The sequence below is a fragment of the Podarcis erhardii genome (genome assembly GCF_964252035.2).
Source record: "Podarcis erhardii genome assembly, chromosome: 1".
Classification (NCBI taxonomy): Eukaryota; Metazoa; Chordata; class Lepidosauria; order Squamata; family Lacertidae; genus Podarcis; species Podarcis erhardii.
In genome coordinates, this window is record NC_138497.1 from 99,672,923 (window position 1) to 99,696,705 (window position 23,783).

At 41.3% G+C, this 23,783-nt stretch overlaps 1 protein-coding gene and 1 long non-coding RNA gene across 4 annotated transcripts in view; one reads left to right on the forward strand and one right to left on the reverse strand.

Moving 5' to 3' along the window:
* The window catches only part of LOC309348642, a 126,444-nt gene extending 105,189 nt beyond the window's left edge, over positions 1 to 21,255 (reverse strand). For both annotated transcript variants that reach the window (XR_014159498.1, XR_014159499.1), the window contains exons 1-2: positions 17,112 to 21,255; positions 11,481 to 11,599 (exon numbers count right to left, since the gene is read on the reverse strand). This is a non-coding gene — a long non-coding RNA (uncharacterized lncRNA). The remainder of the gene's footprint in view (positions 1 to 11,480; positions 11,600 to 17,111) is intronic.
* LOC309348332 (histamine N-methyltransferase-like) lies at positions 755 to 23,783 on the forward strand. Of its 2 annotated transcripts, none has more exons than XM_081873455.1 (7): positions 755 to 879; positions 3,590 to 3,734; positions 4,464 to 4,516; positions 6,621 to 6,728; positions 10,232 to 10,362; positions 12,455 to 12,548; positions 21,273 to 23,783. In XM_081873455.1, exons 2-7 carry the CDS (start codon positions 3,604 to 3,606, stop codon positions 21,626 to 21,628), a joined length of 873 nt encoding a protein of 290 aa, XP_081729581.1. In that variant the 5' UTR covers positions 755 to 879; positions 3,590 to 3,603; the 3' UTR covers positions 21,629 to 23,783. The 2 variants fall into 2 exon arrangements, with proteins under 2 accessions (XP_081729581.1, XP_081729580.1); XM_081873454.1 differs by lacking the exon at positions 755 to 879 and adding an exon at positions 3,364 to 3,397.

A 23,783-nucleotide genomic window follows, 5' to 3' on the forward strand; every position in this document is an offset into this window, starting at 1 on the left:
CCTCTGCTGCCACCGTGGCCTCTGCCTCAACACCACTGTGGCCACGGCCTTTGCTGTTGCCACCATGGCTGTCACCATACTTCCGGAAGCTGGCGCCCCCTCAGGCCTGAGGTTCCACATCCCTGATTTAAAGAATAGCAACAGATCTGGCAAATTCAGGAAACGGTTTTTAAAACCGTCATTTTGAACATTCCTGCAATTCTTGAATGGGCATGGGACCCACAAAGTTGTCCTCAGCATGTTGCCATCAACTTCGGGAAGGAGCAACAAAGCAATGAGCACTCTGCTCATATGGCATAGTAAAGATGGTGATTCAAAACTGAAAACGCATCACATGAGGAGCAACTCATATGAAGTGGCATCCACATGAGAGTGTCCACAATTTAGTTCCTCGGGTAACTGCTGGTGGGGAATTTTGCTAAATGTAAACAGTCTCCTTCTAGCTGGATCCTTGGAGATTTCTGTAAAGTTCCTATAACTGCTTAAATATTCTGATGTGTTCAAAAAATTCTGCCTGGGCAGCAGAATTTTACAAGGGGGGGGGGTCATATTCTGTTATGAAAGTAAGCACATTTTGTTTTTTAAAATTAAATGCCTGCAGCTGAATTCTCTCCATACAGTAATATAAAAATGTGATATTTTCAGATTTACATTAGTGAAAATGAAAGCACTTGAGTTTTCAGTCCTACTCAGAACTGCTCCTGCTTCTTTCCTCAGCAGGAATACCCTGCTTGCCAAGACACTGATTTTGTGGGTGGAGATAGAGTCAGCTTGTAAAATATGCTTGCTCTGTAACAGAATCCATTTCCTGCTAACTACAATATTGCAACACACCCACAAATAGAAACTAGCACTTCCTTAAGGCAGAGACTTTTACATGTAAGTACTGTATTGATATTTTCAAACACTGTCCTTAATGTCCTTGAAAGTAAAAGCTGAAAGAAACTGTGTTTTTCTACTCAAAACCAAAAGAACATTATCTTAAAACTTTTTTTTTTCCTGTTGCAATTGTTCTAAAGTTCCTCAAGTAGGGCGTGTTTTGAAATCAGATTTTTTAAAAAAAAAATTTGCAGTGTTTATGGGGTTTTGCTGTTTGGCTATTTGACAGTCTAAATTCTGGAATGGGGAAATGTAAACAGTTCCACTTTATAACTACTGATGCAAAACTGCTTTAAACCAGGCCTCTGATTTATGAGAGAGTGTGGCAAAAAACAACAAAAATGCTGCAATCTTGTGCATGCTTACTTTGAAGTAAATTTTACTGAACTCAGAGAGGCTTTCTTCTGAGCAAATTTGTATAGGAGAAGGCTGTGCAAAACGTTACAGCATATGCATTTAGAATAATAACAAATTAAATCACCATCCTTGTAATAATGAATGCTGGTGAAGAACTCCTATACATGATTTCACACAGGAACCAATTTTGCATGTTTCATTGTAGTTAGAGCCAACTTAATCAAACCTATAAATAAAATTACAACTGCTGCTATATGTGCAGGCGGAATCCAGAAATAATTTACTCAAGTTACTCCACATACACATAAAGCACATACAGTAGTTGTAAAACATTTGAAATGCCACGTCGTTCTTCCCAACTTCCTCTAAAAGACAGAAGAGGCTGGTTAGCATAAGACTGCATAAACATGGGCAGAATTGCTCTTTGATAACGCAGGGCAATGTGTCATGTACAGTAAGCCCACATTGAACTTGTGTACATTCAGCTTTATATGCTTGGCAAAAAAAACCTTTAAAATTTTGCTCTCGGTTTGTGTTTGGCTTGGTAGGCTGCAATCTGTACAGGCCTGCCCCTACACAGAATACCATATGAATTAGTGGTACCGAGAATTTTTTCACAGTAGTTTTTCTGTTGTGGTAACAGTACTTTTTCCAATGAGTAATGGGAACTAGTGCTATTGTGTCTGTGTATATCTTGGTTTGCCTCATCGTATGTTGGGGCCGAACACAGGGAGGAAAGATTAGCTATGTGGGCCAGCTGTGTATATACATTTGTACACTGTAAATGTCAGTGCTTTTCTTCAGCTGGAACTCACCAGAACTCAGTTCCAGCACCACTTAGGTGGGAACCATTACCATTATAAGGGAACAAGGGAGGCATTCATGGTGAGTTCTGGCACCTCTTTCCAGGGCTAGAAAAATAGCAGTGGAAAATGTCATTTTGAACACACAAAATACACAGCAAGTGGATCGTTTGGTAGTAAGTTAAGACTTTCCTGAACCCCACTTGGTTCCCCAACCATCCCTTAGTTCAGGGGTTGTCAACCTGGTCCCTACCACCCACTAGTGGTCACTTCAGGATTCTAGGTGGGCGGTAGGGGGTTCTACAGCACAAGCTGAATCCTCCTTCCATTGAGCACTGGTGGGCTCAAGAAAGATGCATTAGGGGACAGTAGGTACAAAAAGGTTGACTACCCCTGCCTTAGTTCATTTGCATGAAGCTGGGAAGCCAAGTCAAAGTACAGTGGTACCTCGGGTTAAGAACTTAATTCGTTCCGGAGGTCCGTTCTTAACCTGAAACTGTTCTTAACCTGAAGCACCACTTTAGCTAATGGGGCCTCCCACTGCCGCCACGCCGCAACAGCACAATTTCTGTTCTCATCCTGAAGCAAAGTTCTTAACCTGAGGTACTATTTCTGGGTTAGCGGAGTCTGTAACCTGAAGCGTCTGTAACCCAAGGTACCACTGTATGGTCAAGAAAGAAGGTTGTAGCATGGAACAGCCCAGGGGGAAATAATGACTAGAAAATGAAGAGAATGAGGGATATAGGAGACATGAACTTGATGAGATGAGGGCAATCAAAAGGGGGCTTAGAAAAGTTTCTTAAATAAAAGGGACTGCATGTGGTAGAGAGTAGAGAGAAAGGGGATGACTGTAGCAATGGAGGATGCCAGGGAGTCTAAGCAAGAGCAACTAGAGTGCAATTTGTTGTATTGATTTCAACTAATCAACCAGTGTTTGGTTACAGGTCTTTTATCATTTGCTGAAAACATACCAAATGCTGTTTTATGGCTGTGTGAGCATGATTAAAATACAGAGTAAATGCTTACCTAGGCATTATTTTAATAGGTTCCAGATCTTTAGGGAGAAGACTCTAATTCAATTTTAAAATAAAACATATTTTCTAGCTAGGCAGTAAACAAACAAAAAAAGCAAAACAAAACCCACCATTTCTTAGATGTCACCTTGGAGATTCAGCAAACCAAGCCACGGAAATGATTCCTGATAGAAATCACTTATTGCTCAGACTTACAGCAGTGGCTACGTTTACAAAGGAGCTGTACTCCACAGCTCTGTACAGGCTGGGGGGGGGGGAAATAGCTATTTGCTGCGGTCAAGGTCTCTGTTCAAAGTCCGATAAAAATGCCGATATGCTGCTTTAGTAAGTGCTTTCGTCTACTTACTTGCGTAATACTTGGCAGCTATACATTTCTAAGCAGTCCTTGACGTGGGAGAACTGCCGACTCTGCTCTGTATCCTTGCTTTTGCTTTTCTTTGTGCCTCACCCTACTCAGATTGCAGCTAAATAACTCTGCTTTTGCTGTATATATCTTCTTTTTTTAAAAAAAAATAGGTTGGTATTCTGCCATGGCTATGAGAAGCTTGCTTTCTGACCATAGCCACTATGTCGAATCCTTTCGTCTGTTCCTTGAGAATTCGACGGAGCATCAATGCATGCTGGAATTCATTCAGAAGAAGCTGCCAGGCATATTATCAAGGTAAAAGCATCAGGCATCTTATCAGAAGGACAAACTATTGATACGCTCTGGCATACATGATGTTTGTTTGTGTGTGCAACAGAGCCAGGTTTGCAAGAACTGCTGGAGAGTATCAGACTGCTGTTTCTGTCCTTCCTGTCCTTTCCTCCCTCCCCCTCCTTCTCTAGATCTTTAATAATGTTTTACTTCAGACATCCCAGTAGAAAGCTTTTCTTTGTGATAGGCTTTGCCTAGCAGAAGACAGATCTCATTGTTTGCTCTCATGTAAATATAGCTCAACTTCCACGTATGCACATACAATAATGAACAGCAATCACGATTTATCAGGATGTACTTTCCTTTGCAAAACAAAAACCCTAATAAAAAAAATTAACCTCATTGATGATTCATGTGTGGAAGCTAAATAAACATATGTGGCGTATTGGCTTAGGGGACCTGAATGCCCTAACCGCAGCAGTATGTCTAAGCATAGTATCCTAGTATATGGAAGCCCCATAAAAGTGTGCACTTTGGAACAAACCACTGAGACCCAAACCTGCTCCTGTCTTCATAACTCCACCTTTTCATTTATATAGGCCCATCCTGGGTTCTGCTAAACTAGACCAAGACCATTTCTGGGTTCTGCCAAACTGAGCTGATTGAAAATTTCTGAAAATGAATGTCATTGAACTTTTTGAATACCTACTGATCTCTTACTGTTTTAAAAAGATGCACTCTTTACCTCCTCAGTATAGGCAGTGGGAAATCTACAATCAATATTCTAAGTGTTGGCGGTGGGGCAGGTAAGTAAAGTATGAAGACATGCATTTAATTATTTGAACTACAGGTTTATATTATGTATATAACAGATTATAATTCATTTAATTTACAGTTTAGTTTCTCAGGTAGCTGTCAATAAAGCCAGAAGCAATAGGATTATCTCTACAATATGTTGTATGGAGGAAAAAGACACAGAATGACATCCAGTCTAATCCTTTGTATATTTAGAGTTTTGAGGTTTTACATTTTGTATGTTGAGACCTAGATGGTGAAAAGTGGGATATATAGACATAGATATGTATATATTTATACACACACACATTTTATTATATATATATATAATATTAGTAAGAGCTGGGCATTGCTGAATCCACTGAAATTAATGGGTTTGATGTACCTAATTCTGCATTGGATTGGGGCGATAGGTAGGAACACAATTATAAGGTGGATTTGTAAGAAGGCAGGAATGATTCCTGCTGAACCTCTGCTAGTAGGGCATAGTAGTAAAGACTCACTTCCTAGTAAAGGCCAACCAAAACCTCTGGGGGCACGAGGAACCACAAGAAGTGCCACATCAGAGGATCTCAGTGATTGAGGTGGAGCATTAAACACATAAATTAATACAGACCATCCAAATGTCCAAACAGGTATTCACATTAAGTTAGTGTTTATAAGAAATGTGCTCAAATTTAGCAGGGGCAGCAAGGTCCTCAGACCATTGTGAAACAGAAGGTGGGTGATCATCCTTACAGGCTTGAAGTAGAAACGTATTGGTGAGGGAAGGATCACAAAATCCACTTTTGTCGCCCTGCTATTAATACCCATGCTACAGGGCCATAATTAAAAAGTACATGGATATTTGCACATATCAAGGTTTTTGCTACTACACAGTCACTAGTTTAGTGACTGAACAACCCTGACAGAGAGCACCACTTGTTCTGGGAAACAGCTCTACTCACCACAGTGTGGCAGCAGGTACTATGGAGTCATGTAACTGTCTGCCATGACTGTTAGCCATAGATAGGCTCATTCTCCATTATTTTAACTAATCTTAAAAAACAAACTCAGGTGTGCTACCAAAAGGCAGCTATCCATCAGTCTTAGTGCAGCATTATCATTGACTCTTGGTATGAGAAGCACCCGACAGTAAAATGCGTAAAAGCAATGTCTTTTAGACAGTCTCACTATAAGTGGCAATAACTAATAGTGAGAATGTGTTATGCCAGTCCATAAAGGAAGTACGCCTTGTTTTCACCCTTTATCTTATTAATGTTGCCAACTCACACCCTCCAATCACAAAAGGCATTTGCTGTGCTATAAAACAGCAAATGTGCCATAAACAATCCATTTCCTTGAAAAGTTTAATTGGAATCTTAATGGTGAACATAGTGATAGCCTTTTTAAGGTAATTGTATCGGAGAGCTTAAATAATTCCTATAGCTTAATTTGAAAGTTGTTGATAGCGCAGGCTGCCGCATATTCAGCTCTTGAATCCCCCAAAGCACTTGTTTGCATATAAACAACTAACTGAACTCAATTAAGGTCGCAGATTAAGCTACAAATCAAAGGGGTTGGGGGAAGGGGTGGTTTATAATAACCTGGTAGGGGTGGTGAGTTGATTACTTGTGAATGGGAACGATACAATAGAAATGTGACTTTTTTAAAATTTGGAGGAACAGGTTTTTATATCAGTACAGAGTTTTGATTTTTTTTAAAAGGAAAGAATAGTATTTGTACAGAAGGCACAGGAACTTCTGTATGCTTAGAATGAAGGACCAGTGTGCTTCTGAGCACATGCTCAGCTCATGAATTTGTTTACAGGATCAGAAATGTTCTCATTGTTAATACACACACACCCCGCTCCTGGTTTCCCCTCTACCCCCGAATATTCATTTCAACAATCTTTTTTTTGGGGGGGGGGGCTTTTGTTGCTGTTATTGTTAAACCATTGGGAGTCAGATACACTGGTCAATATGCCACAAATCACCCTGAGATCTATCAGATCAGCCTTCTGCCAACCCATCTACATTGCTAAACCAAGTAATATATGTCAAGTCTTGTTACAAATACTGGCAGCTCTCCCTCTCATTCTCTCCCCTCCCCTTTTTTTTCTTTCTTGTGTCCTAGGAGAAGTTGACCTTCAGATTCTTGCAGAAGTACAGGCTAAATATCCTGGAGTCATCATTTGCAACGATGTGGTAGAACCAAGTGCTGAACAAATAAGTGCCTACAAAGGTATGAGTGCTGCAACCCCAGAGTCGGTCACGACTGGACCTAATGGTCAGGGGTCCCTTTACCTTTTATGCTTTCTTGGCTTCATTTCTTAAACAGTAGAGTACAAAATAATTTGCCAGATAATTTGTCCTATCTGTTGTATCATTCTCATCCCGGGAAGTAACACTTCCAGGGAGCATTCATTCATCACAATTCTCTCGCAAGGGAATGGGATAGCTATCGTTTGATAGCATGGCAGTGATCCAGAGGGGAGCAACAATAGCTTAATCCCTTCTGAAGCAGAAATGGAAACAGTACAAGTGAAGACACTTGCTGCTGAAACTAAGAGAAATAGATTGCAACTGCCTGAAAAGTTAGGTTTGAACTCACTCCGAAGTGAAGGGCTACTTCATATTAATTTCCTAGATGGATATAAACGCACACAATATGTAAGTTGCCAGGTCTGATGAAAGCACATGTCTGTTTTGACACGTGTGTTCATAATGGGAAGCTAATTTGTTGTATACTTGGCAAAGTAGGCGTATTTCCATTCCATGTGAAGTGGACCTGAGAGATACTAGCTCTCTTCAGATGTTCAGCCTGACCACATAAGCACCAAAGGAGAGTTGTGGGAAGGGAGCATGCAGGCCATCCCTGACCCCCAGTGTCCCTGTGTGTGCTAGCCCCACTTCTACTCCTGACTTTTGGAGGAGTGGGACAGAGCCAGCACTCAAGGGAAAGCTGGAGACAGGGCTGCGGGTGTCAGTGGCATAGCCTGGGTTGCCAAGTGCCGGGGCTGTGCAGAGGGGTGGGGTGGAGATAGAAATGGATGGAGTACATTCAACTGCCTAACAGTGTCCACATCAACCAGGAGACTGCAGCCACAGAGAAGAAAAGAAGACTTGTTCCATAGTCTGGAGAGGTCACCTTCCTAGAGAAGCCTTTTTCAATTCAGCCCAGTGATGGAATTTTGTGCCCCCTAACATTTTTGCACCTGGGACAACTGCCCCTGCAGCCCTCCACTCCCTACTACACCACTGGCGGAAGAAGCTACATCTTTTTGCCCTCCCATGGTCAGGCTGAACACCTGAAAAGGGCCATTGTCTTGTGGACTTTCTAAACTTCTTTGGTCATTAGCCCAATTCTGATTTTTGGCATAGGGAAGCCACAATGACAGGCATTAGCTTTCTTTCCCTACTCTTCATTTCCTGATGTCTCCTCACAGACTGTCTAGTGATTAAATAGAAGCAGACTGAGTCAGATTATTTTCAGTGCTGATATGGATTACTGCTCAATGATCTCCGAGTTTAAAATAGCAAATTAGATTTGAACTGTGGTCGTATAGGCTAGAGACTGATAAATGGAAGAGAGGACTGAGCAACAGCCGCAGCATTCAGAAGTGGTAGCCCATGTCCAAGAAGGAATGCAAAGGAAGGGAGATAAGTGCAGGTGGAACATTTCTCATCTATTTCACAGGGATGTGTCCTAATCGGAGCCCTGAAAAATGTAAGACTTTGATTGGATGTGCGAAGTTAAAGCTGTACCAAAGCACAATGTGTTTGAATGCTATGTGTATACAAAGCCCTTAGAGCACCTCCAGACTGTCAATTTTTTCAGGTGGGATTCAATTATATTCTGGCAAATTCAGGTTGTATAATTACAGTTGATTGGGAGGTCTTGTGCAGCAAACCCCGCTCCCCCCCCCCCCAAATTGGACTTTTTGCTATAAGGAAAGTGACAAGGAATTGCATCGGAAAGTTAGGGAATAACACTTGCTTTGATGCCAAATAATCTCTCAAACAAATACAAAGGAATGCTCATTAAATAACCAATGCCACCCAATCTCCCTGAACACAAGGGCCTTTCCACATACTCTGTTTATAGTGCTATAGTTGCTGTTTGATCCAATGTAAAAACTGAATTTGTAGCTGATTGTTTGCACCTTTGGTCACATTAGAGTGTGAGGGTGGGGTTTTCCTTTGCACACTAATGGTTGTTGTTTCTGTGAGAAAGGTTTTTTGGCTGTAGACACACCCCATGTGTATCCTTGTGCTCCCACAGCCATTAAATGTCAGAGCTGAAAATGGGGATAGCAATTTTGTAGCTTTTTGTGTGTGTGTTTAGTGTCTAGTATTCCCGAATCCTATTATTGTGGGAGTACAGGAAATTAGAAGACAGTCTATGGGACAACCTGAGCTATGGTGAACCTGGTTATTGTGATGAAATTTTGTCTGCAGCTAATGATTGCTTTCACAGGCAGTACTTTGACTCAGCACCATCATTCCTATCTGCCACCTCTCTCCTCTGAATAGCTCACAAATTCACAGTTTGCACTGGCCAGAGGGAAGCAGCATGAAACAGACATCTCCCAAACCACTCAGCAGCCATCCCCTCTACATAGAAACTAGGGCAATGCTTGCACACATGCTAATAAAAAATTATTATTATTATTAGTCACACAAATGGATATATTGAGGATCCATTCCAGTTCTTTCACAAAAGTCAGATTTCTTGTGGTAGATTTTCTTTTTTTAAGTACAGTATTCTGGCATGCTAACTGAATAATGACGACATCATGTGACAGAGAATATGCAAAAAAGAAAAAGTCCAGAAAACAAAGCCACTATACCACTATAAATGGAAATGGCCATTAGAGCTATTGGGGGACTTTCTGCCAAGAAACAGTGGAATCAAAGCTTGGAACAGGGTTCAAGTAGCTGTGAAACAGGTTCTTGGTTTTCTTTATTTCTGATAACTTTTGGGGCACCAAGAAAGGAGCATGACATATATCATGCTTTCAGCCCGGGATGCTAGAGAAATAGCAAGCATTTTCTGCAAATCAGGAAAGCATAGCAACCACCTCTGTCATTCAGTGCTCACAGCTGTGCTTAATTCAGAACTGATTTCATGAGGAGTTAAAATGAGGCACAATGGGGTTAAGTTTCCTATGGATTCTGGGGAATCAAAAGCCAATTGCATAATATATGAAAATACCTTATACACAATCTAGCCAATGTTATCAGTGGATATCAAAAGTAGCTGCCATTGGGCTTATCTGCTTCAATTTCTCCTATGGAACCAAGTAACATTTTATGCTGTTTCACTTTGTCCAGATAGCTTTACTCTACAATCCAGCCACTGTCTTAAGATATTTCTTCTACATTGTCCTGTAAATCTAAAAAGTGACCCTGGAATCTGAGTTCTAGATATAAAATAGCAAGTATATATAAGAACATATTTTCCTCCTGATTGGATTCATCAAACTACTTGAGAGGATGGAACTGGGGACAGATTCTGAAACAGCCGTATGATTTATGCTGCTCCAAAGTGTTCCTTCCACTTTGCTTTGCTCTGTGGAAGTGAGTGAATGGAAGGTGGCACCTGGCAGCTCAAGACTGGTCCCGCCAGTGACACCAGCGCGTTGTGCTTTTTAAAATATATGGCTTTCAGCTGCTTTGAAATTTGAAATGGAAATTTATTCTGTATTTGCAATTGAGATAAACTGTGGAGCTATCATATTTTAGAACGAGTAGCAAAGACAGAAAACCTTGAGAACATAAAGTTTTCTTGGCACAAGGAGACTTCGCTGGAATATGAAAGTCGAATGAAGGCAAGCAAAGAAGTGAAGAAATGGAACTTCATCCACATGATCCAGGTAAAGGGAGGCCTCAATTGTGGGACAGTTGTGGTTGTTGGGACAACCGTTTTCCTCATGCTACCTTTCGTGTGCCATAATACCACTTGAATGTCAAAGAGGTGCTCCAGTCCCTTGTATTCTAGAAGTTTGTTCTGTTCACAAGCAATAATATATTTGTTCCAAACAATCAAGCCCAAAGAATGCATGCAAAACTTGCTGTAGAATAATAAGGACAAAACTCTGCTTTGCATTAGCTAGCGCATCTGAATAAAAAGTGAGTAGAGCTTAATATGGCTGCACCCCTTTCCCCTCAGCTATGCAGTTCTCTGGCACAAAACTTAGTTCCACCCCCCAGCTTCCCTGCTTCACCTCTCTCTGAGGTCTACCGCCCTGGGCTGGATTTCTGCTAGATATTTTAAACCCTCTTTATTTTTGCTGCCACCACCAGGTACGAGAATAATTGCCAGAGCCAGTCAAGAGGCAAGTGTGTATGATACAACAATATCATCAATAACAGAATAAAATATTGCAGAATTATTCAGTGCTCAGAAGCATGCAGTTTCAGTTACATGCTTTCTTAGATGCTGCTTTAATCCATAGAAACACCTCTACCTAACTCCATGCTTCTAAATGTACCTAAGCAAAATCCACCCTCCCCATCTATCCCAAATGCTGTCCCTACTTGCTAAATCCGTCACAATCTACCCAACACTATCCATCCAGTTCCGAGGACCTTCTGAGGGACCTCAGGGTGAGAAGAGAAGTTACAAGGAACCAGGCGGAGGGCCTTCTTGGTAGTGGAACCTGCCCTGTGCAACACCCTCTCATCATATGCCAAACACAAACTTTCTGGAGACATATGAAGGCAGCCATGTATTGGGAAATTTTTAATGTTTGATGTTTTGCTGTGCTTTTATTATGCTGGAAGCCACCTAGGGTGGCCGGGGCAACCCAGGCAAAAGGCTAGGGTATAAGTAACAGATTATTATTATTGCTATTAATTCTACAACCTTCTCCCACCAGTATTTGAAGTCCCACCTGAACACTACTCACTTCCAATATTACAAGCACACCCCATTCCCCTCCCAATCCAACACTGACCCTAATCCATGTACTGTCCTGAACCCCTGGCCTACCTGGCAGCAAGTCAGTATGTCAAGTCCAAAGTCCAAGTCCAGGGACTGAGCCACACAAGCAAATTCAAAAGCTCAGGAAATGCAGTCCAGTGTCAATCCAAGTAGCCAAGTCTGAAGTGCTGTAGTCAGAATACAGTTCAGAGTCACACCCAAATCACAGTGCAGGAACATGCAAGTCAAGACCCAGCAACATGGGGAGTTGAGCAGAAACAATGCCTCAGCTTCCCTTTTCTACCTTGCCTGCTGATTGTAGCATCTGGGCTTGATGAGGCATGTGACCCTCACCTGTTCCAAGCCCACTCCAGCTGAGGAATCACACATCCCAGAGCTAATGAGCTCCACCTGGCCAGCTATGGGCCCTTGCCTGCCTCAGCCTCCTGCAGCTCCCTATACCTTAGAGCAGTGATGGCCAAACTCGGCCCTCCAGCTGTTTTGGGACTACAATTCCCATCATCCCTGACCACTCGTCCTGTTAGCTAGGGATGATGGGAGCTGTAGTCCCAAAACAGGTGCGGCGCCGAGTTTAGCCATCACTGCCTTAGAGCCTGCTGTGTTCGTGGAGACAGGGGCTCCTCTGGCTCTGGTGATAGGTCCTGGTTCCTGTGCACTGACGCCCATCCCCACCCCATCCTCCGTAACCCTGTGAATACTTCCTACACCAACTTCTCCTTGCCCCTCCCCACCTTGTCCCAGTGTGTTCCAGTCCTGGCTACACCCCTCGCCAGGATCCCCTCCCTCCTCTCCATTGTCCTGCCGGTTCATGATGCTACTTGCCTACACATTTAGCACAATACATACTACCATATACTACTTTACTGTAGTTGCTCTAATGTGTACGCAGTATCATTTAGACACACAACACAAATACATTTTTGGTTTGGGTATATTTGAGTCATTTCACACAAAAATGGGAGCATTCATGGAAAAGCTTCAGTGATTTCATTCTACATTAAAGTGATTCTTATATTTTCTAGATGCTGTATTATGTAAAAGACATCCCAGCTACTATCAGGTTTTTCCACAGCCTCTTGGAACCTGGGGCCAAGCTCCTTATTATTCTTGTTTCAGGTAAGTACTGATCTCAGTAGTTCAGGCACTGCTTATCTCAAGATTGAATTTCTGCAATGCGCTCTATGCAGAGCTTACTTTCTGCTTCCAGAAAGTGCAGTTAGGACAGAATGCTGCAGTGCGGTTGCTGACAGGAGTGAGGCCCACTCAACCTATAACACGCTCAGAGATACACACTGGTTGCCATTTTCTTACTAGGCCAAGTTCAAGGCGTAACTACAGGTATATAAAGCTCTAAAGGCTTGGAACCAGTTTACTTGTGGGATCACCTAATCCCATACTCGACCGCTTTGATCTGTGAAACTGGCGCTGTTCCACATACCACATAATACTCATTCTGCAGTTTTAAGAAATCAACCTTTTAGTGCGGCAGTGCCTACACTTTAGAACTCACTCCCTATTGATATCAGGGAGGTGCCTTCACTGCAGTCTTTTTGGCAACTGCTTAAAACATTTTCATTTAGGCATGGCTATCCAGACATTTAGATGCTTACATCCCCTCCCACCCCCCTTTTACTGTTAATTATCTTTAAATGCTTCAAGTGTTTTTTGTTAAATGTTAATATTACTTGTAAACTGCTTGGGTGTATTATTACAATCAAGTGGTGTATAAATTTTGTTAAATAAATAAATACTGCCAAGTACATTTCTTACACACTTCAAGGTTGTAATTTAGACTTCTATGTGATTTCCTATGAATGTGTCTTTTTTCATAATGGAACACCAAGACCCAGCTGCTTATACAAATCTATTTCTCAGAGATTAAAAAATACAAAAATTAAACTATCATACAAGTTATATAAATGTCTTATCTATTTATGCACCCCTGTCCCAGTCTTCAACACACTTTTGACCATATAAATAGACTATTATACATGTGTATCAATTGTACACACCCAAACTCTACTTTTTTAAAAAAGGATTTTAAAATACTTGTGTTAATCTGCTCCTCGAAGTGAATGCACGGTTCTAAGAAAAAGGAAACAAACTTGCAAGACATTTTCATCTTGCAAAGCAAGCCCATAGGGAAATCCGTCTTGCGAAGCAACTCAAAAAACGAAAAACTCTTTCGTTTTGCGAGTTTTTCGTCTTTCGAGGCATTCATCTTGCAAGGTACCACTGTATTAAAATGCACCATAAAAACATTCTGATTTAAACAATCTTATCTATTTATGCACCCCTGTCCCAGTCTTCAACACACTTTTGACCATATAAATAGACTATTATACATGTGTATCAATTGTACACACCCAAACTCTACTTTTTTAAAAAAGGATTTTAAAATACTTGTGTTAATCTGCCCTTTCAGCCTCCTCCTGTGCATGTTTTCTTGGATATAAGTCCCACTGAGCTTAATGGAGCTTACTTGGAGTTTAATGGTGCATAGAATTAGCATGTCTATTCTGTAGCATCATGAACAGCTTCATAGATTAATGATATGCAATGAGTTCGAGAAATCTATGCAATATTTCTTCTGGTATTGGTACCACATAATTAGCAGCTAAAATGGAAGTTAATCTCCTTTGTGGGGACATACCTATTCTCATGATGTGCGGTAGGTGTGTCTTTTTCTATCTTCTAAACAAGGCGTATCTCTTACAAACACATTTATTTATTACAGTTATAATATGCAGTGCTTTTTTTCTTAAAAAAATGTTTAGGGGTACTCTCCTTTTCCTATTCATATTGAAATTCTGCCCCTCAATGAGGCCAAACGTAGATTCACAAAATGTTTAGGGGTATGCGTACCCCTGCATCCCCCCCCCACCAAGAAAAAAGCACCGATAATACGTTATAATATAAAACTGAGGTAAGATAACCCTTTTTTCAAGAATGGAACTCAAAGCAGGATTTCTAGATTCCAGGCACAGATGCTACACATGTTAAACCTCTGCAAAATTGTTGCATTGTGTATGAGTCAGTTACAATCTAGAAGAGTGATGGGGAATTATCAGTTTATTCAGCTAGGAATGGGGAAGGAAGAGCTTACTTTTTATCCCTGAATTGCACCGAGCCATTGAGTTAATTAAGACTGTCGCTTAAGCACTACAGAGGAAGTAAGGCCCATTCAATGCAGTGGATGTTTATTCTGAGTAAACATGCACTGGTTTGTGTGTTGCCCTCATTAGAAGGTCCCTGATTCTTTGGATGTCATGGAATGTAATGGAGTTGTCTATCACAGAGATACGAGTTAATTATATAAACCTTAGAAGAATTCACAGAGTTATAAAATAGCTTTATAAAGTTCATAGCAGACAACAACAGCCCAAAATGTTCCATTAATTGCAGAATGTCCCCGTTTCCCCTCCCCTAACTGCACACAAATGTCACAACAAATGTTGCAAACAGAATAGGCACTAAGTCTGAAATCTCAACTCATGCAAGAAACCCAATTGTTCTTAATGAATCCATTAATCTGCTGCAGATTTTTCAGAATAGCACATGTCGTAACACCTGACTGCATGTGGCATTAAGTAAATCTCTACAATGGAGCTCTGTTGTGCTATTTAGCTGGCTCATTGCCCATGTTTACTGCCCATTTTGTTTAATATTGCGATACAGTGTAAAAAAAGAAAGAAAAAGAATCCCATCTTTGGCTGGTTATATTTGACACCTGAATAAGAAAGTTGTGATCAAGTCAATTGCAAAATAGAATACCAGAGGAAGTGGCATTTATATGTTCATATGGATATAGTACCGAGGCAGCAGAGCAAATTGAACAGATTACACACAGCAGGTATCAGTGCCTAATGGGCATCTTATGAGTACAACCAGCCAAAGTTAACTGTTTTCAAGTTCCACTGATTTCAATGGGCGAGTTAAACATGTATGAAAAACTCTTCCATTAAATTCAATGGACCTAGCAAGTGATTGAATAGCCTAGTTTGTGCCTGAAGTGTCCTATTCAGTTACAACAGTGGCATATTTTTTACTAGGCATAACAGATATGATTTTGTTATGAGTTCTTCAAATGCATGCCTAATTTTATCTCTCATTTTGAAAATGTGTATCTGTTTAATAGTACAAATTTTAAAAAGGGGAGGATAGAATTCTTCACAAATGGTTGATGCAGCTGTGGCCGCACTTTTCTCTTAAAATTGGGCCTCTAAACTGGGGGCTGCTTCTCCTCCATAAAGCTCACTGTATGACTAAAATAATAAATTGGGTAGGGTTTATATAATTGGCTGCCTTTCTATCATAGGAATACAAAAACAAAACAAACAAAACAAACAAAACAAACAAACAAACCAGGAACACAGCAGCACACAGTTGTGTGAATTACAGGGAAATGTAACTAAGAGCCATACATACATCTCATTACATTGAGCATGGTTAAACTGTTCCCAGACTGCATTTTTTCCTGATGGCACATCGAAGATGACATGTCTGCATGTTGTCTCTCCCAAATCCTCACACGTAGAATACGAGCATGCCAGGGAGAAGTCCCACCTAGCAAACCAATTCCCACAGCCATTTCAAAATCAAGAGATGTTGCAGTTCTGTATTTGAAAGTAATTGTCTCTATGTACCCAGATACAAAAGTAAACTTAAAATCAACTCCAAGAGAAATTTGAAAAGTTTAATCTACATTCTGGAAGAGGCTGAGGTACTGTATTTCACTGCATAATGGTCTCACCACTGCATAATAGTCGCACCCCCTTTCTTCTGCCCCTAAAATCAGTCCCAAAGCATTCAGGGGATTTCTGAGCACCAAGGGAAGACCTCAAGGGTCATGTTGGTACAGGATGCTGAAGCAAGGGAGGGGGGTAATAGGGAGGACTTGTGACAACTGTAGACCTCCAGTGAAAGAATAAGCCCTAATGAAGCTTAGGTAAAGGTAAAGGGACCCCTGACCATTAGGTCCAGTTGTGGCCAACTCTGGGGTTGTGGCGCTCATCTCGTTTTATTGGCCAAGGGAGCCGGCGTACCGCTTCCCGGTCATGTGGCCAGCATGACTAAGCTGCTTCTGGCAAAGCAGAGCAGTGCACGGAAATGCCATTTACCTTCCCGCCGGAGTGGTACCTATTTATCTACTTGCACTTTGACATGCTTTTGAACTGCTAGGTTGGCAGGAGCAGGGACCAAGCAATGGGAGCTCACCCCTTTGCGGGGATTCGAACCGCCGACCTTCTGATCAGCAAGTCTTAGGCTCTGTGGTTTAACCTACAGCTATACTGATAAAAAAAAAGTATGCTTGAGTCAGTGTCCACTGGTGCCAGAGAACGCCCAAGTCTCAGTTTGGGCTGTAAACCCACCAGGTCCCTTTGCCTAGGGTAAGTTTGGCAAAGAAGATATAGAAGGGCAGCAGGGTAGGTTTGTGGCCCAGATACTCGTATTAATCAGGAGAGGAGATATGGATAGACACGAACGGTAAGATAGGTGCAATGGGGAAGGGGGAAGGCTATCAAGGAAACCATGGGGTTAAGTGGAAGAGAGGCAAGGGAATAAAAGCACTAGACCAGGTGAAATAGGAAAAACAGCAACAGAAGAAACCATCTTTGAAATAATACTCCCACTTAAATAATACATAAAAGCAATTTCTGCAGTTCACCAATGTGACACCTGTGAAAGACTTGCTGTTCTTTGGCAACTCCTGTGCTTTTCAGTGGAGCTTGTCCATGTAGGAGTTCTTAGCAGATTCTTCTTGGTGTAAACTTTCCCCTACAGAAGTAATAGGGGATATTCATGAGAAACTGGGAGTAGAGGCTAAAAAGAGCAAAATGGTAAGGACACGGTTTGAAGGCTTCAGATCCTCCTACATACTGCTTGTCAACAAGACCGAGGCAGTTCTGAAGAGTTATGTAGTGTTGTTTTTAAGATAATAGTCTCCCCACACATTCAGTTCTCAACAAAGTATTGAAAAACAAAAGTAGTGCCATATGTTGCATCTACAGGGAGTGATTATTTTAATGTGCCAGTCAGGTAGTGTATAATTGCTCCGTTCAGAAATGGTGTTGAGTCACAGAACACTGACACCAGCACATTTCCTGCAATTAGTGCTCTGCATTCATTTTCCGCCAGGTGGAGAAGGGAGGTGGGGGAAAATATACACAAATTTGTTGTGCGGCATCGATTCTAAACCGCCAGAGTGTTTATGTTTCAGAAAGAAACTGTTTATAGATATACTGCTTTCCAAAAAGGCAGGCAAATGGCTTTATTAGCAATGGGGATTTGCAGTCATACCTCTCAGCAAGCCCTCATTAGTCTTGAATTTATTGCTTTCCTACCCAATGGGGCTGGTGGCTTTGGCCTTTTATAAATGATTCACATCAGAAATGCTGAATCATGCCACCAAGGGTACCAAATAAATGGATTAGCCTGAATTCACTTCCCACTGTTCCTGCATGTGGATATATATATATATATATATATATACATATATATATATATATATCCATCCGCAGGATCTTATCTGTATCCCTTATGCTAGTTTTTAGTAGATTTCTATAAGAATAGCTCCCTTGTCACAGTAGGATGCAATCTGACTGGCCTAAGGTTGCCAAATGTTCTTTATATTTTGAGATATCCCCTATTCCAGAACTTCACAGATGAGCAGAACATAATAGATGTCCCTTATCAGAGAATCTTGTCATTTCATACTTCTTGGAATAGACACCAAAGCTCTTTGATGTCTTGGGCTGCTTGCTTCTCTTTGGCCTGCTTTAAATCGGTGTAATTGTTTGTCAGTGGTCTGGCATTTCCTTGCAGCTTAGCCTCAACACTAGGCAGTGGCCTCTTTTAAATGTGCATACATTGGGCAAGTTCTCTGAGTCTTGACAAAATTCCATGAAAATGAATGGGGTTTTAATTGGTCAGCATGACTCAGATAATAATCCTGCACGGACTTGCACAGGTGAGATTTATTTCCTATTAAGCAGGCATAGGATCTGGCTGAATGTTCTATTCCTTTACTTTAAATGGGCTAAATCCATGAGTAATTTGAGAGCTGTGACATAAAAAGTTTGTTGGTTTGTTTATAACATTTCTACACCACTCTTCAAGCCCCCAGAAAGTATTTGTAAATGATAATAAAACAATTTATCAAAAAGCAGGGAGCTTCTAGGCTCTTACTGTTTTGCAGATGAGATCCAAGCAGGTTGCACAATTAAGGTAGATTTGGCACTCTTGTCAATACACTCACTCAACACACCTCTTGCTCCTCTGGCCTGGAACCAGTGTCTGAGGTGAGGGCATGGAATCCATTTTGCAACTCCAGTGACACAGTATGGCTCCTGACAGTCCTCCTACTTTGTGCTATGTTCCTCCAGGAGTTTGTTTCCAGCAATGGGTGATTTCCCTCTTCCATAAGGGCACCTCACCTGCATTGCTGTTCCGGGCTAGTCCTCTCTTCTCTATTGAGAAATTCCTCTTCTTGCCCAGTAGCTCAAAGTGTGGACAGGTGGGCCTCAAGTTGCTGTACCTTGTCTTCCAGCAAGGCAACCAGCTTGCACTTGCTACAGGTGTAGTTCTGCATGTTCACAGGCAGGAAGAGAAACATGGCACAGGTGTTGCAGTCACTGCAGCAGTTTCCTCGCCGTCCATGTCTCTTGGCCCTAGGCACACCATGAGACATCACTCTGGGCCTCTCCTTCCAACTCCCTTGCTAGATGCCCTCAAAAACACCCCTGTTTACAAGTCCTATTCATGAGCTCCTGGTCATGGGCTCCCAGAGGCTGCAAAAAGCTAAATAGAACTGCTGCTGGCTGCTAACTCCTTCCCTGTGACATGATGCCATATAAATTCCCCACAAACAAACCAGTATAATAGCTCAATAAACATATGATGTATAGCCTCTCCACAAACTTTGTTCAACTATATTAGGATGGATGCTTCATAAACAGATCACCTGGGAGCTAGCCTAGTATCGTATCAGGATTAAATTAGCAACCAGAACAGAGCAGATAATCTTCAATGCTGAAACTGATGAGTGAGTTCTACTCATGTATCAGCCACTTTAGCTTTGCCTCTAATTAGACATTAGAGTCTAATGTCTAATAATTTCTCAATAGTTCATCTCTGTTGGCATTATAGGGAGGAGGAATTCACACAGCGCTATTACCGTAGGTATATTACAGTGACTTTGGAATCCACCAACGCAGGCATCCCCAAACTTGGCCCTCTGGATGTTTTGGGACTACAACTCCCATGATCCCTAGCTAACAGGACCAGTGGTCAGGGATGATGGGAACTGTAGTCCCAAAACATCCAGAGGGCCAAGTTTGCCTATGCCTGTACTAACCAGTAGTTCAAGCAAACCATATCCTCATTAAGATCAAGAATTTGGGAAAAGTTATCTTGTAATGTATAACCATGGTTTGTACTTGAAAACAATCCTAGCACCACCACTGATGGTTTCAGGTGGTTTTAGGATGGCACTTCTGCTGGCAGAGAGAAGTGCAGATGGGGGATGGGAGCTTCTCCATGGTGGAGGTCCCAGCTGCGCCTTAGCAGGTAAAAGCAGTTACCGGTATGTTTACTCAGAAACAAACCCCGTAGTATTTAATGAGGATTTTTGTGAAGTACGTTTTCATAGGATTGCAAGCTTGGCATCCAGTGTGTTCTCTCCTGAATTTGTTCATGCACTCACTTATTCATACTGGACCCATAAATGGCTGACATTTGTAAAAATTCCTCTCCTCATATGGACAACCATACATATCTTGATGAGATATTGAGGAAGAGGCAAAAATCTAAGGGCTTGTTTACATAATCAGTTAAACTTGAATAACGCCTCCTTACTTCAACTTCTGATGATTGCAGATTCAGAGGATGAATCAAAAGCTGAAAAGAGTTAAACGAAAGTCAATAACCTGCTAAAATCAAAGATTTGCTTTCTGACTAGAGATGAGATAATGAAAGGACATTCTAAATGTTTTCTCCTCTCCACCCCCATCCCACCCTATGAATGTTCTGTCCCTTCAGTGATGTGTAGGGCAGCTATGGTAGTTTCATTGTTTACTCTTGCAGCACCATGTGACAAGACAATAATCCATCTCTGCTGTGCAAGTACATCAAAAGTGGCTCTGGTCTATGACCACTATTAAGCATCTTTCCCTCTCTCTGGATGGTTAGGAAAATTATCAGCCTTGGTCTAATTTACCATGATGGGCCAAAGGAAGGGCTTAGCACAGACTTCCATGCAGCTCCCTCTATAATCAGCGATTGGCTATTATTATTTTTAAATAAATATATATACCACCCTTCATCCAAAGATCACAGAGTGGTTCAGAACATAAAAATACAAAACAAGAACCCATAATACCTAATGAAAACAAGAATAAAAACAAACCAATAACCCCTCTCCCACAAACACATATAAAAGGCCATAGAACAGAGCTTTCCAAACTGCAAGTTCCAGGGAGCTCAGAAGCCCCCTCCACATTAACCTAAACCAGGACTTTTAGTGTGGCTGCCCCTGCCCTGTGGAATACCATTCATGACAAGAAAGAACAGGTGACCACTATTTGGACTTTCCAGAAACAATAGAAGACATTTTTGTTCTGACAGGCTTTCCCAAGCTGCATAAATAGGCCTTTGCCACAAGTGTCTGCTTGTTAAGAGTTTTAGTATTGTTTTAAATATATTTGTTGTTTTTCTGTTTTTAACTGTTTATAATTATTGTATGTGTAAATTGCCTCGAGAGAAAGTGCTTTACAAGGTGATTAATAAATCAGCAATAATAGTAATGATGAAAATAAAACTGCAATATGATTTATTTGGCAGGAACCAGTGGCTGGGCCAGGCTCTGGGAGAAATATGGTTCTCGCCTGCCTCTGAATGATCTCTGCTTGTATGTTTCATCTGCTCACATTGAAGAGATACTTGATGGGGCTGGTCTAAAGTACAAGTCCTATGAGCTTCCATCTGATATGGACATAACTGATTGCTTCACTGATGGAAACAGAAATGGGGAATTGCTGCTTGATTTTTTGACCGAAACCTGTAATTTTAGTAAAACTGCCCCCACTGAATTAAAAAATGAAATTATCAGAGACCTTAAAAAGCTTGAATACAGTGAAAAGAGGGGTGACAAGTATTTTTTTAATAACAATCTGAGTGCAATAGTGATTGAACCCTAAATGTGTTCAGCTGTGAAGCAGCCACTCAGTTGAATATTTATTATTTGTTAAATACTTTATTAGTTTGGTAAGTATGTGATGCTTGAGTCAAATACACATATATCCACAGTATCTAACTTTTTTTGCCACTGTTACAGCTGCTTAACAGTATTGTTAGGTGTTTACAATGCTACATATTAAGACTTTGCTAACAGATTAAAACATAGCTTGCAGAGTTGTACATCATTATCCTTGCACAGTGGTTCTGTTGTTGGCTATCGTGTGCTGAGATCATTAATCAAAACTTGAAAAATTGCAGGCCTGTGTGCCTCTTGATTGATGGAAAAGGTGTTGTAATGACCTTGAAAAGATGAATCCTTTATGAAGAAAACAGAAAAAGGAAAAATATTTTTAAATAGAACTTTATAGCTGCCTTTACAGTTATTGCAGCACATATTTCAAACCTTTAAATTTTAGAGCCCACAATCAGTTCTGCTCTTAGCTCTTTAATGTTTTTCTCTTTGGTTTAACGCTGTTTAAAAAGTAATATGTAGTGATAGGCTGGGGAGAAGAGGAGAAGAACCTTAAGATGCAGGTTTAGAGATGGGAAGAACAGGCCAAATGGCTGGGCATTTGTGCCTGTTTAATGGTTCTGGTGGAAGTGGAAAAATCTAAGTGAAAGGGGACCTCCAGTCAAGGTCATTGTATACAGCTCTGTTACTAATATCAGGAATATCCTGTGTTTGGTGAATCAGTGGCCCTGTGCATATATCTGCTACTGCATACATTATAGATACATGGGCATGCCTGCACACACCTCCTGTCCCATCACTCAGAACATTTAGAGCTTGCTAGCAGTGTGAAGTGGTCTTTTTGAGGAGTGAACATGTTTGAGCTTCACAGGCATTTCAGAGCAGGCACCAAGCACCTATGAATTCCCACTGGCACTGAGCCATGGAAGAACAACAATGGTGGATGCCTATCCTAGGCTTCTTCCCTTATCGTTCAGATACGTCATCAGGGGGATTACGAGTGTGAAGAAGCTTGAAGAAAGAAAAAGAGCTGAAGCAGGGCTGGAGGGAGATTACAACCTCAATGGTGAGCACCTGCCTTGCATGTAGAAGATCCCTGCCATGTCAACTTCACAAAAGGATCATGTAGCAGGTGAATGGCAAAGCCCCTCTTTCTGATGTTGGGCTATATTGATAAATACGTGCAGCTAGTTTAGGGCAGCTTCCTATGTTCCTTGGTAAGGGATGGAGGAACTACCCAATGAGGAATTGTTGCAGCGTTTTTAGCTTAGAAAAAAAATGTGAGTAAGAGGTGATATGGTGGAAGTTTATAAAATCATGCATGGCATGGAGAAAGTGAATAGAGAAAAGTGTTTCTGACACTCTCATAACACCAGAACTCATGGGCATCTAGTTGAATGTTGCCCCAGTGTAAAGCTCCCAAAGAAATGTGGAGCTACTTTTGCCACAGAATCACCCCAGTCTGTCCCCATGCATTGAGGACTAGGGATATGGCTTCAAAGCTGGAGCATTCATGTTCTGGACAGGCTTCATCCCTGGCATTTCCCCTGCAAATTATTACAGAAGACTCAGCCATGTGGTTGCCCCCCATCTCTCCATGTAACCCTGTGCTCAAGTGGGGGGTATAGAAACAGATAAAGGCAGAAGCCTCCTGTTTTGCTGTCTCACAGCCTCATCTTGTGCCTGATCAAGATTTGCATGCATTATTTTGCCAGCAACTTTAAAATCCTCCTAAAAGGGATTTTTAGACAGGATGGTGCCTTCTCCGTAGTCACCTGATTGACTAATGTAGGGTAGTTAAAAGCTACGGCTCATCTATTCCATTCCTCAAAATGAAACATACGTTGCTCAGATCACTGTAGCAAAAGGATGTGATTTAAGATGATCCCTTAGCAGTGACATTCACAGTTTTCGCACAGGCAAAATGACATTAGCGCTTCCTGTCAGCTTCCCAAATGTCGGAAGGAGCGGATTAATGTATGAGCCAACATATACGTGTTTCTGAACAATCTGTGGTTTTTTTAAGGTGCGCTCTGCATTTATGCCTTAGATACGTTGCTTTTTGTATTGATGGTTACAACATGGATACAATTCCACAAGTCTGTGCTCAAATAAAATAAATAAAATACCTGTTTTTAAATGTT

Coding starts and splice junctions, on each gene's coding strand:
- LOC309348332 (XM_081873454.1), top strand. Junction 4,517..6,620: donor AAGTGTTGGCGGTGGGGCAG/GTAAGTAAAGTA, acceptor CTTGTGTCCTAG/GAGAAGTTGACCTTCAGATT. Junction 12,549..21,272: donor CCTTATTATTCTTGTTTCAG/GTAAGTACTGAT, acceptor TTTATTTGGCAG/GAACCAGTGGCTGGGCCAGG.